General features: G+C 38.8%; 1 protein-coding gene across 5 annotated transcripts in view; it reads left to right on the top strand.

Moving 5' to 3' along the window:
- Nucleotides 1-11,588, top strand: part of PMS1 (PMS1 homolog 1, mismatch repair system component) — a 43,028-nt gene extending 31,440 nt beyond the window's left edge. For all 5 annotated transcript variants that reach the window (XM_051787791.1, XM_051787786.1, XM_051787787.1 and 2 more), the window contains 4 exons: nt 459-914; nt 1,466-1,596; nt 9,430-9,590; nt 11,170-11,588. In XM_051787791.1, coding sequence (XP_051643751.1) covers nt 459-914; nt 1,466-1,596; nt 9,430-9,590; nt 11,170-11,358 — 937 coding nt within the window. In that variant the 3' untranslated portion in view covers nt 11,359-11,588. The remainder of the gene's footprint in view (nt 1-458; nt 915-1,465; nt 1,597-9,429; nt 9,591-11,169) is intronic.
- The last annotated feature ends 1,066 nt before the right edge of the window (nt 11,589-12,654 follow it).

Here is a 12,654-nt window from a genome sequence, read left to right as displayed (position 1 = left end):
AGCTCCAAACTCCTGCCTGGCCACGTGGAATTCCCTGGAAGTCTGTGGAGCTCTAGAAGCTTAAGTGACTTTGTGAATTGAAGAGGATGTGCCTGTGACACAAAACTCCTTCCAAAACTATATATTTGATTGCAACAGGGGACTGAGGTGAAGAGCAACTTGCTGTATGTAGATCTTTATATGATGAAGTCTACACCTCCCCCTTCAGTAATTCACATTTTGCTGGCTGTCATGATGAAGGAAAATTTGGAACTTGTCTTCAAAGTGTAGTGTAATACAGGCACAGGCCCCGTTGTCCTGCCATCCCTGTCACAGCGGAAAGCATATTGGTGTGGATGCTTGAAGGAACCATGGACATTGTTCCTGCTTACCTGTCCTTCTGGTTCAAGGTGTTAGGAGTTAGTTGGGCTTTGGGGCTTTTTATCTGATTCTGTTCCTGGTTTGTTTTCTCTTTTAAGTTATGAAATAAAAGCCACCAAGGACCTGGAACGGTACAACAGAGAGGTCAAGAAAGTTAGTGCCCAGGCAGTGCACCGGCCAGCAAAGGAGACAGGAAAACAGAAAGCCAAGCTAAAGAGTTCTGCATCTGACCAGCAGAAGCTTGACAAGATATTCCATGATCAGATTGAAAAGAAGGGGAAACTTGAACAGCCCGTGAAAATTGTGACAGTGCCTTTTTCTCTGAGTTCCTGTAGACGTCATCTTCAGAGACAGGAGAAAAATGTTTCAGACAAACAAGAGCTTTTCCTGATCCGTCGCCAGAGTTGTCCTGATGTCTGGATATTTGCTACTGAAAAAAAGCTGAAGTTGCTGAATCCATATAGATTGGAAGAAGCCCTGCTATGTAAAAGGTTACTGATGAACCATAAGTTGCCAGTAGAGAAACTGGATGAGCCAATTATGTTAACAGACAGGTACTGTACAAATATATACTGAGCAAAAATTTGTATGTTATTTGAAGTATCATTTGATAATTATTCACAGTAAACTCTGGCAAGGCCCTCTTTGCTAATTCTATCATTATTTGTGCATTCATTTATCTGTAGGAACAGATAAATGGGTTTTATACTTTTACCTTGAAGTAATGAGCACACTCGGTCTTGTTCCAGTTGAAATAAGTATGATTTTTGAACAGTTTCACTGGTAGTGCAGCAAAGACAAATCTCTTTCCCCCTGAAGACAATTAGATGCTCCACATTTTCACAATGTCACTGTAGCTGACTTTCATCCATGGATTAAGGAATGGCTGATATAATTATTATTACTATATGCCTAAGCTTGGTCACTCACTAAGATATGTGAATAGTTCTGATTTTGTTTCTGTAAACAAATTGCTTTTTCAAAATACTTTTAAAAGTCTTGATCTTTTATTATCACTTGCTACCTTTTTCTGTGGTTTTTTTGCACAATTTTAATTTTCACATTAAGGATTTTGGTTTTAACACTTTGGGGATTTTTTTTGCAGTCTTATTGGTGGATCTCAGTACATGGCTGCTCTTTATAAAATGCAGAAGAATTACCAGAGTTTCCATGGATCAGGTTATTTATCAGATCCAAGGCTTGTAGCAAATGGATTCCAGATAAAAGTGATAGAAGGTATGATGGTTTTAAAATCTTTTAGTCGTATTTGAGCTTGTTTCTTATGATATAATGATTTAAGTTATTGTTAATTTAGATCATGTTATTCTACATCACTTTGCCTTTTAAAGCACTAGCATTCTGCTTTCCTTAACACTGAGATTTTATTCCTTGGCAAAGAATGTAATCTTCTACACAGAACATTGAGTAATGGATAACTGAACTGAAAGCTTTAATAGAATTTTGAAGAATGCTTTTAAATCCATGGTTTCCTCACTTTCAATTCTTTTCTCAAAATGCTCGATGCTCGTATCCTTTATTGCCATTCTGACAATTTAGATTAAACTGATGAGAATTCCCTAGTCCTGGCATCTTCTTCCATGGTGTTACTTGCAGAAGCTTCTGCTTTAGCTGACCATTCCTCTGCTGTTGAGCAGTTGAGGAGGTCCAGTGAGCAGCTGGATCTGGTTAATGATGTACTTTCCTATTGCAGTTGTGACACAGAGCCCAAAGGGGCCAGCAAAGAGAGGTGGTCACAGGATCACCACACTTTTCCATGGAGTTTGATCTGGACTTGTTTTTGAGGGAGCATGCTTTTCAATACCTCTATGTTGATCACAGAATAAATGTGTTTCGTGTAAGATCCTTTAACCTTAGCAAGAGAGCTCAAATATTTATGCATTTTCCTGAAGAACAATTTATAGGGATGCTGTTGGAAACCCAGGGGCAACCCACCCAGTGTTGGTTCTGCAGATCACAAATTCTCCAGCAGAATTCCAAGAAAAGGGAGCGTCTTTGGGGGTAGTACCTAGCTGACAGCTCACAGAAAAGATTCACCATAAGAGCTGTTAGAAATGCTATAGCTTCATGTGTTACAGATCCCCACATATGTACAGTGATGACAGATGTACTGTAACATATGGGATCTTTTAAGGGTAGGTACAAAAAAGGGATGTAGACCAACTTCTTCACTCAGAGGCTGGCTCTTGGGAAGAACAGAGCCTAAGCTGTTTTCCTTACTGAATCATGCACAGCAAAACCAAGGAAACTTCTTTCTGACTGACTAAATCTCTACATAAATAGCAAAACCTTTGTGGAAGAGGTGTTCATGGTAATAATCCTAGAGTGAATGATTAGGGAAATGAAGTGTGTACTGTAAGAGACAGCTCTTACAAGGTTTATTCAGTCTAGCAAATTAAAGCTGAGGAGGTCTGTGATGTGGTCCTAGACACATATGAGAGAGAGGGATTGTGTCTTAGCACTTTTGCTCACATACTTTTTTTTTCCCTACCTCCTGATATTGTAAATTTGCTCAAAATCTAATTAATGTAAACTGGATGTGAATAAATTGAATGTGAAGATTTGAAGACAGTTTGTAGGCAACAGCAGAAGAGGGTTGTTGACCGATCTTGTGGTACTGGAGATGTGTCATGGTGTAACCCCAGCCTGCAGCTCAGCCCCACACAGCCACTCACTCACTACCCCCACAGTGGGGTGGGGGAGAGAACTGGGAGGGTAAAAGTGAGAAAACCCATGGGTTGAGCTGCAACAGGCAAAGCAAAGTTGTGTACAGAAGCAAAACAAACCAAGGAATTAATTCCCTGCGTCCCAGGGGCAGGCAGGTGTTGAACCCTCGCCAGGGAAGCTGAGCTCCATCACAGGTAGCGGTGATTTGCGAAGACAAACAGCGTCACACTGAATGTCCCCCTCGTCCTTCTTCTTCCCCCAGCCTTCTGTGCTGAGCATGATGCCAAAGGTGTGAATGTCCCTGTAGTCAGTTGGGGTCAGCAGTCTGGCTGTGTCCCCTCCCAAATCCTTGTGCACACCCAGCCCTCTCGCTGGTGGTGTGGGGTGAGGAGCAAAAAAGGGCTTGACTCCGCGCAAGCTGTGCTCAGCAATAACAAAAATGTCCCTGTTTTACCAACAGTTTGCAGCACAAATCCAAAGCACAGCCCCACACTGGCTACTGTGAACAAAATTGACTATCTTGGCCAAAACCAGCACAAATGGGAAACTACTTCTAAGACAACTTGATTAGTTTAAAGCGGAATTGTACACTATAATAGCAAGGAACTTGACACAGTAACTGGGAAGTAGTAACTGTCTTCCACTCCAGTGTTCCTAAGATGTAAATTTAAGGAAGTCTTGTGAGGAAACTGCTCTTGCACTGTACAGGTTGATGAACCATGGTCATGGACTTGATTAGTACCATGCAGATAGCCCAGTGAAGAATGGGAATCTAATTCAGTTCTTTGTCCCAGTCTTCTATTTTAACTACTCAAGTGAAATGTTAATAACATCTGAGTCTTGTCAGTCATGTTTATAAGCTTCTGCTGATGACATTATAGCAGTTACAGCCTCTTGTATAAAAAGAGCTTACCACTGCAGATGAAGGTAGAAATACCAGCAAACAAATGGAATTTCTCCCAGCTTTTTTTCCAGCTGACCCAAGGATTTTTATTAATACTTCATCAGTCCCTCCTTTTTCTTTTTTTTATTTAATCTTGTCCCTGAAATACACTATCTTCTACAAATACTTATTAAAGCTGATTTTTAGAAACACAGGTATTAATTACTAACATTCCTTATATGTCCTTCTCAGGGAATTCCACTATGCATTTGGGTTCTTTAGTTCATAGATTCTTGTTGTATAATCTTTACAGAAAGTGACCTGCAGACCAGGAGTGATTTGTCCCACTTAGACCTGAGTATTCTGTAGGATTTCTCAGCTCTGAAAGAACAAGTTTGTCTCACAAAACCTTCTTCACTATCCTTATAGAAGCATTATTTTTTTTGCTGTCTGAATTCAGTGTTTATTTTTGTGGTTTTTTTGAAATTCAGACACATCCTGAAAGCAGGGAATTCAAATGTTGTTGAACTAGAAGTTGCTTCAGAAAGATTTTTTTTCTTCAGGATATATTGTTAATTTTTGGGGCCAGAGGTTCTGCTTTGCATGGTGAATGATTGCTATGGAGAGGTGTCCATAGCACAGCTTGCTGTGGAGAGGCTTCCAGAATAAAAATGTGCACTTAACCCATGACAACTGGAGAGTTTCACCTTGGCAGCATTCACAGGAGCACACTGGAACCCCTTTCTCTGTGCACATACCTTTGTAACTCAATTTTTCCCAACTTTTTTGGTTAATTGGATCAGCCCTAGTATTTGCTGTTTCTCAACTGAACTATCAACTCTTTCTTGCTGTCAGGGTCCACTGTAGTATGTTTGAAGGTCAGTACTTTCCTTTAGGACTTCATCCATGACATAGTCACATTAGTGTTCCTCTCTGACTGCTGGTTAATTTTTTTATTAATAGCCACTAGTGCATGGCTCCCTTTTTCATCCTGGGCAAAGAGTTTCATTTTCTGTGGTAGAAAGTTTCCTTTTTCTGAGACAGATCCTTTTTTTATGTTACAAGCAAAAGATCTGTTCTTTACCTTGGAATCTGAATGGGAAAATGGTATTTCTGATAATTTCCTCTTGCTAAATAATAAGCCTTTCTGTTGTTCCATATGAATAAGTCTGTGATACCATTGGTAGCTCTAAAATACCTTCCAAAGCAAGAACAAAAGAAACTTAGCTCCTCCAGTTTGGTGTTCAGCAATTTTAATCACAGAAGAGGCTTTCCTTGACCCCTGGTGGTCTTTGAAGAGGACTGTTAGTCTAGTAGGTTGCCCTGATTATTTGTTTAAATTTCCACACATGTTCTGCCAAAGAAGAGAAGGACCCAGACAGTTGCTGCCCACTGCCATATATTAAGTTATTCGTAATACTCAGATACTAATTTGGAATGCCAGACCCCTTGCTTTGGCATTGTGCATCTCATAGGACAGTTTCCTGGATTAAAATAATTACTTAAATATAGGACCATGTATTCATTCCTTATTTCCTTTCGTTTTTGGAGTGTTTTACAGAACTGACTGTTTATTTAATAGCAAGAAAATCTGAGCAGCTGCCTTAATTTGGAAGGTGACTTGGGTAATTCCCATGTTGGATTGGGTGTGCATCTCCACTGATCTTTGTTAAAGATAATTCTTTGCAGTTCAAATTCCTACTTTTCAGCAACTCTCAGCACAGAGGGGCTTTTTTATAAGGATTTTGATTCTGACAGTTGCTTGCTTGAAAAAAACCCCACCCACATAATATTGTTTTTTTCTTATTTGGATGACTTGTCTGTAAGGGGCAACATCAGTCATAGGATAAAAGAATTGTAATGCATTAGTCTTGCACTAAATTTGTCAGGTCTTGGGATTAATAGTCAAAAATTGAATCTTATTATCTCACAGGGCTTTTCATTCATAGAAATCCAACTATACATTTTAATGACCAAGACCTTTTAGCTCGTGGGGTGGTTCTGAGGTTAGTTAGTTACTCCAGTAACTTTCCAGGAGTCTTCCTCACAGGCCTACCATGGACATGCCTTGCTCTGAACCACAGGGCACTACATGGCACCAGATGCACTACTCCTAGTGGGTTTTTGAAAGGTCTAATTAGGTGTTTTCTTTCTAGCAAGAACTCAGTGGCACATGGAGTTTTGTTCTTGTGCTGTCATTTTGGTGGGAAAACTGTTTGCACTTCCAGCAATGTTTTCCTTTTTCACAAATGCACCTTTGGATATTTATTTTTACAAGAGTGTGGGAGTTCCAGGCCTTACTTGCCTATTGTTTTATTTGACAATAAGTCTGCCCTTTCAATGTGTTCTTGTTATAAGACAGAAAGGTAATTTACATTTACTCCACATTGTTCAGAGACTGTCTATGACTGCAGCCGAAGTTGTTCCAAGTATCCTAGATTTTGGAAGTGCCCTATCTTCTTCATGGTTTTGGTAGACTAAGGTCTTTTGTGTTGTCTCCCCATTTCTCTTTATATTAATTGCTCAGCAGTCTAAGGAGTTTTCAACTAGATTTTTCTCTGGATAGCTGACAGTGAAAAACATGTTGTGAAATAGCCCAGAAAATGCTTCTTGCTGTCAGTATGTCAGTTAGGCAAAATCAATGATTTCTTTGTGGAATGTGCCAGTTGTTGTAATTTGCAAAGCTGTGACGCTGAGCTCCAGTCTGTCTTCCACTGCCCTCCCACCCCCTCATGTTCTGGCCTTACTGAGCGTCCAAGTGATGCTACCTTGGGGAGAGCAATCTGTTTGCTTTTACTTAGTAAAGCAAATTACTTAATACTCAGTGTTCTGGGATCTGCCAGGCATTTGTTTGCTCACAGTGACATCGACATGCAGAGAAGCATTTCAAGAAGTAAGAAGGATTACTTTCTGTCCAGTTCTTCTTAAGATGTGTTTGTCTTATGTACCTTCACTGCACATCTGTCCATCCGCCCTTGTGAAAGTCCTGGAATTGTGAATTCTTGGCTGGAGAGGCACTGAGAGCAAGGAACACCTTACCTGCTTTTGTAACAATGGTGGGCCTTGGGCCATGCTCTGGGGCAGGCTTTTAGGGTAGAATTGTCTGCCTGAGTATGAGTAGCCAACATATCCATATACAAAGAATGTGCTTATGAGCCTTCAAAGAGCAATAATGGGTAAATAACCAATCATTCTTGATAATAACAGCTGCCTCAGCTCTTGTAACCCACCAGTGGAAAATCATGCTGCTACTTAATTTCACTTTGATTTTGACCATAGACTGGAAGATAGACAGTGTTATAGTGTCACCTAATCTAGGTGGCAGCTGGAAGGGAACAGTTTTTCCTGGCCATCTAGAAGGAATTATCCAAAGATGATTGTAAATGCTTTGTTTGAAAAGAGAAAGGGGAAATTTGTGGCAATGAGAAATCCACATTTTTAGTCATGTGAAAGCTAGTTTATTTGTTCATGGAAATATGTTCTTTGGAAGTTGCAAAGTATTTAATAGAAGCTGCCATGGAAACTGCTTGAAGACTGCTGTTTGAATACTCAAAAATCTTAATGTATATTTTGTCAAAAATTTACAAGTACATCGAGGCTTGGACGTCTGCTTATATCATCAAACGTTGCCAGTATGAGAGTTCCTGCAAAGGCTTGCAGATAACTAGTTGTTAATCAGCATGCAGTGGGCTACTTTGCAGTTTAAAGAGTGTAAGCAGAAAAGGAGAATGGCACACAAACAGAAATACCCAAGAAGACAACTTCCCTTAGCTGGGATTTGTACTGTTTGTACAAAAGTGAGAGAAAAGAGCTGAAGGAAATCAAAAAGACTTCATCTTTTCCTCCTGTCTCTTGCTGGCAGGCTTTCCCATGGGGAAACACTGGCATAGTACATCATCTTATCTCACCTCTAATAACTGGTGAACTTTCAGATAATTTAACATTTTGCTTTAAGCTGAATCTGATCACAAGTTTACAGCAGTGCATAAAAATATGTCTGTGCTTGCTGGTCGTGGTTAGGAAGAGGCAGCTTGGGAAAGAGAAGGAAGACAAGGCTGGGTGAAAAACAAAAAAAAAGTTTCAGGTGTAAAGCAATGTTAAATATGTAGCTGTAAGAAAGGTCTGTGATTTTTTTGGAGGGTTGGAGTGTTGTTCACTATATTGAATTCCCATTCTGGTCAAAGTGTCTCGTGCCATGAAGCTTAAAAAGGCCTAACAGCATTATTTACCTGGTGACACACCCATATTAAGGAATAGTTTCAATCTGCACAGTCTTCCTGTTCATCTCTGCTCTTATTTAATGACTGTCAAAAAAACAGTACCTGGGCATGGATAACAGCCTTGTTCTACTACCTAATAAAAGTACCTTGTGGTGACATGTATACTTTCACTTCTGAAATATTTCACATTGTTGTTTGGATTAGGAACAGGAATTATCCCTTATCACAGTTTGTTAGTTTAATCCACCTTGGATCAATCTATTTGTCTCCAGCTCTTTTGACTTTACAAAAAGCATTCGTGACTCGCGCTGAATGTAATTTATCCTACCTGGGGCTGTTACACAAGAGTGGGTTTATTTTCATTATGAATTGTCTTTTTCCATGCTCTCCTTGTGAAATTCTTTACTTGTTAGACTTGTAGTGGTGGGAAAGGGAAGGTGGCTGTGCAGGGTTGAGATTTCTGTGCACCCAGTGTGAATAAGAGGAGGGGTCTGAAGGACTGCATGAGAATATGTGAGCTCAACCAGCAGAGAACTTGCTCCTGATTGGGAGTGGGAGAAAATTCAGCTGTGCAGGAGCACTTCATTCAATTTTTTGGCAAGTCATGTGAAAAAGAAAGTGAAGTGAAATCACTTAATCTTCAAAGCTTGAAGATTTGTTAGGAAGGCTGTTTAAATGTTTTATTCATCATTCCTACTCAGAGTGGTACCTGCTGCAGCAGTGATATGATATAAATGATAATATGAAGTCAATCACAGACCCTTTAGGTTTTTCCTCAGCTGTGGTAGGAGAAAAAAATGCTTTTCATTTCAGTAGAAGCTGAATGTGTTATGATAACATTTGAACTCTACAGATGTTTAAACCAATTACATAGGAAATAGTGCCAACATTCTGTTTCAATTTTTTTCAAACTAAATTGTGTTTTATTGCTGGCTTCTACTTTAATTTCATGTATGTTTAATTAAAGTCACAGAAGCTTTAATTAAAGCTGTGCTCAAGACTGGGAATGCTGCAAAATGTTTTAAGCATTAAACAGTGCCAGCTAGGATTTGAATTAGTGTGAGCTGAGACGTTTGTGATGTGAATAAGCACAGATCATCATAAGGAAACATTGTACAAATAAATACTTTTCATTCCAAGGGAGGAGCAAATAAAGTTTTCTAATTGTATTGAATTTGTGAGACTAATTTACTAAGTAGCTTTATGTCAATTTTCTATTAATTGCTCCAGAATAGAAGTTTAAGCAGTGCATGAATTACTGCTTTGTTTTTGTATTTTCAGGTGTTTCAGCTGCAGAAAGTCATCTGGAAATAGAAGGGATGGCAAATTGTCTGCCATATTATGGTATTTCTGATTTGAAAGAAATTCTGAGTGCAGTAGTTAATGGAAATGCAAAGGAAGTATATGAATGTAGGCCTCTCAAAGTGGTAAATTACTTGGAGGTAAGACAGAAACTTGCTTTGAAGTATTAGCCAGCTATACTTATAATTTCTTCAACAGGTTGAAAGTCTTTCTCCAGCTTTCTGTTTTAATTAATGTCATTGCATTCTAAACAGAAGTTACTTTTGAAAAGGAGGATGTCATATCCTCTCTGAGGTTTATGGGTTGTGCATTGCTTACCAAAATACTTCCATTAGACTTATCCAGTGTGATGTAATACATGCTGAAAGCTGATGTTCACAAAGTGATTCTTCTACACAGGCGGTTTTCAGACTAGAAATGCATTTCTCTGTGTTAGAATACAAAGCTGCCACAGAATTGCTTTACAAAGTCTAGAAGGCAGTTGAATCCAGAATAGTCATCCAAATTTATCTCTTATGTAAATAAATCTATGAAGTAGTTATAAAATGATTTAAGGTAATAGTTTATGAAAAGTAGGTGTTAATTGAAGCTTAATTTTCATGTAAACCTCAGTGGGACATATACTGCGAAAATTGGAAAGTGCACCTTTTCCACTTGAAGAAGAAAAATTCCTATGATTCATTCAGAGAAAGGGCAGAGATACATAAGTGGATATTACTTTTGCCAGAAAAGCAAGCTGTCACTGGAATTAAGACATTGAAACAAAAAGTGAAGTCCCACATGCAGTGAACCCCATATGCCTCTGCAAATGCTTGTATTTAGTTAACACCAGTAAGTTCTGTGGTTAACAGAGACACATACTGACAACCAGCAGTCTTGTAAGTCCACACTGTTCAGTGCAGAAGAAAGAACAGAGTAATGGTTAAAGAATCAGCCTTCCAGGGTACAGAATATTCCACAGTGATCTTTTTCCCACTTGGAAGAGGAGGGGAAAATTTCAGACAAACCAAATGGGAAGATTCAGATTAAATCACTATGAATGCTGCTCAGTTTTGTACATGAGGGGAGATTTTATGCCTCATCCATTTTTGTCTAAGCAACATGACTTAAGTACAGAAGAGAAGGCAATGGCAGGAAGGCCCATCTTGAAGGAGAAAACAAAAAACCTGACAACTTCTTTTTGAAGTTGCTTAGTTATTTGAGGGTGTGTGCTTTAGCAGTCACCTCTGCTTTACAGTACAGTGAGATAACTGGATGCAATAGACAATAGTAAATACAACATTAATCTAAGGTTTCACTGTAGTATTTTTCAAAATTTGTTTAGCTGGCTGACTGAATTTATGTTAGTTCAAGTGGTGTAGGACATGTCTTGTGAACTGGTAAACATCTTCAGCTGATGCTGAAAGTGAATGATGCCAACAGGAAATAAGATCTTTAGAAACACAAAGCATCTTGCAGAAGTGGACTCCAAAAGCAAAAGGTTGCAAAAATGACCAGGAGACTGTGCATGGCTCCATTGTAGGAGCGTCATGAACTGACCAGTAAGGTATGTTTAGAGTTTCATTTAGGTTTTTGGGATTCAGAGTATTTATCAGCAGAAAAGAATGACCTTTAAACAGTGAGTGCTTAATGCCTGCTTTCTGATAGCCCCAGGTTAATGTGCTAAAAAGTGATACTTTAAAACTCTTGGGGTTTTGTTTTTGTTTTTCCTTTCCACAGGGAGAAGCAGTACGTTTAGCTCGACAGCTGCCCTTACATTTGTCAAAAGAAGATGTACAAAACACAATTTACAGGATGAAGCAACAGCTTGGAAAGGAAAATAAAGGCTGTGTTCATGGTCGCCCTTTTTTTCATCACTTAACAGATATTCCAGAAGTTGACAAGCACAACTCCATGGAAATTACTTAGTAAATGGAACATTTTGTTTGGGGTCATACTTCTCTTGCTTAATTTTTATCATTACTCTGTGATTTCAGTATGTTTTGTGCAAAGCTTTTGTTATAATGACTTTTCATTGTCATATGTTCACCTCCTAGAGACTTGTTTTATTTAAGTACTACTTGTAAATTGGAAATAAATACTGTAGAGAAACTACTTATCACTGTTTTTAAAAAGAATTTATTAAAGAAATGTTCTCAGCTGGTTTCATCCTTTTCTTATTGCTGCAGGTTTAGAAAATACCAGTATGTCAAAATTTTTTAGATGTGAAGTGGTTAGAAGTTGCTTTCAACAGAGCATGGCAAAGTTTGCTGTACTAAGGGCATCAGATGTTAATTTTCAAAGGAATTCCGGATAGCTGTAAGTATTTAAATATGGCATTGGAATATGCAGTTATTATAGTTATACATCTATGGTGTTGTATTTCTATTTGGAAATTCTTAGCTCTTGTAAATAAGTATTGAAGTCCTAGACTCCAAGCTCCAAAAATTATACGCTTAAAAAATGATTCTTAACAGTATAGTACTCTTTAAAAACTTTAGATCAACAAAAACTGGCCAGTGACCTGAAAGGATCAGTCACAGGAGCCCAGGTTAGCACTGAAATCAGATGCCCATGGATGTATGTTGGTTCAGTGATATACACCACACAAACTGCTTGGGGGTGGGAAACATAAACTGTCCTCACTTGGGGAGAATGTGGCATAACCAGGGCATAGTCTGCTAGAGAGAGAGAGACTGATTGTGGGAAACTGGTTCAGAACACAATATTTACTCCTCTATTTTAAGTAGGAACCTACTTCCATAAAGCTGCCCTGTTAGGCCTTCTGTGTATAGCAGATGCAGTGTCTCTGGAAGAGTATGTTTCAAAAGTTTCAGGAAAGCTCACCTGAAAATTCCTGTCCATCCCCAGCTTTTCAGTCGTTAGCATATCTTGGCACTGTGAAAATGTGGTGTTTCTGTGGCTGTTGGGTAAGTGGTTGAAGGTTGCTGAGTTCAAGCTGCTTGGTGGACAGGAGTATGGGACCAGACAAGCAAATGTACGGTCTGAAAATGTAAGTCACTGATGTATTGCCCTTTATCAAAGAGTGCTGAACTGGTGAACTAAGGAATCACATCACAGCAATACGTGACAACATAAAAATTCTAATCTGAAAGGTAATGACTGTCTTTTTAGCAGGGCCTGTTTCAATAGGACAAGGAGTAATGGTTTTAAATGAAAGGAGAGTCAATATAGATTAGATATAAGAAAGTAGTTTTTTCAATG

This window comes from Manacus candei, unplaced genomic scaffold (assembly GCF_025592945.1).
Source record: "Manacus candei isolate 608988 ecotype Guabito, Panama unplaced genomic scaffold, ASM2559294v1 h1tg000023l, whole genome shotgun sequence".
NCBI classification, from domain to species: domain Eukaryota; kingdom Metazoa; phylum Chordata; class Aves; order Passeriformes; family Pipridae; genus Manacus; species Manacus candei.
The sequence above is the reverse complement of the archived record's forward strand: the minus strand, read 5'-3'. Positions and strand labels throughout refer to the sequence as shown.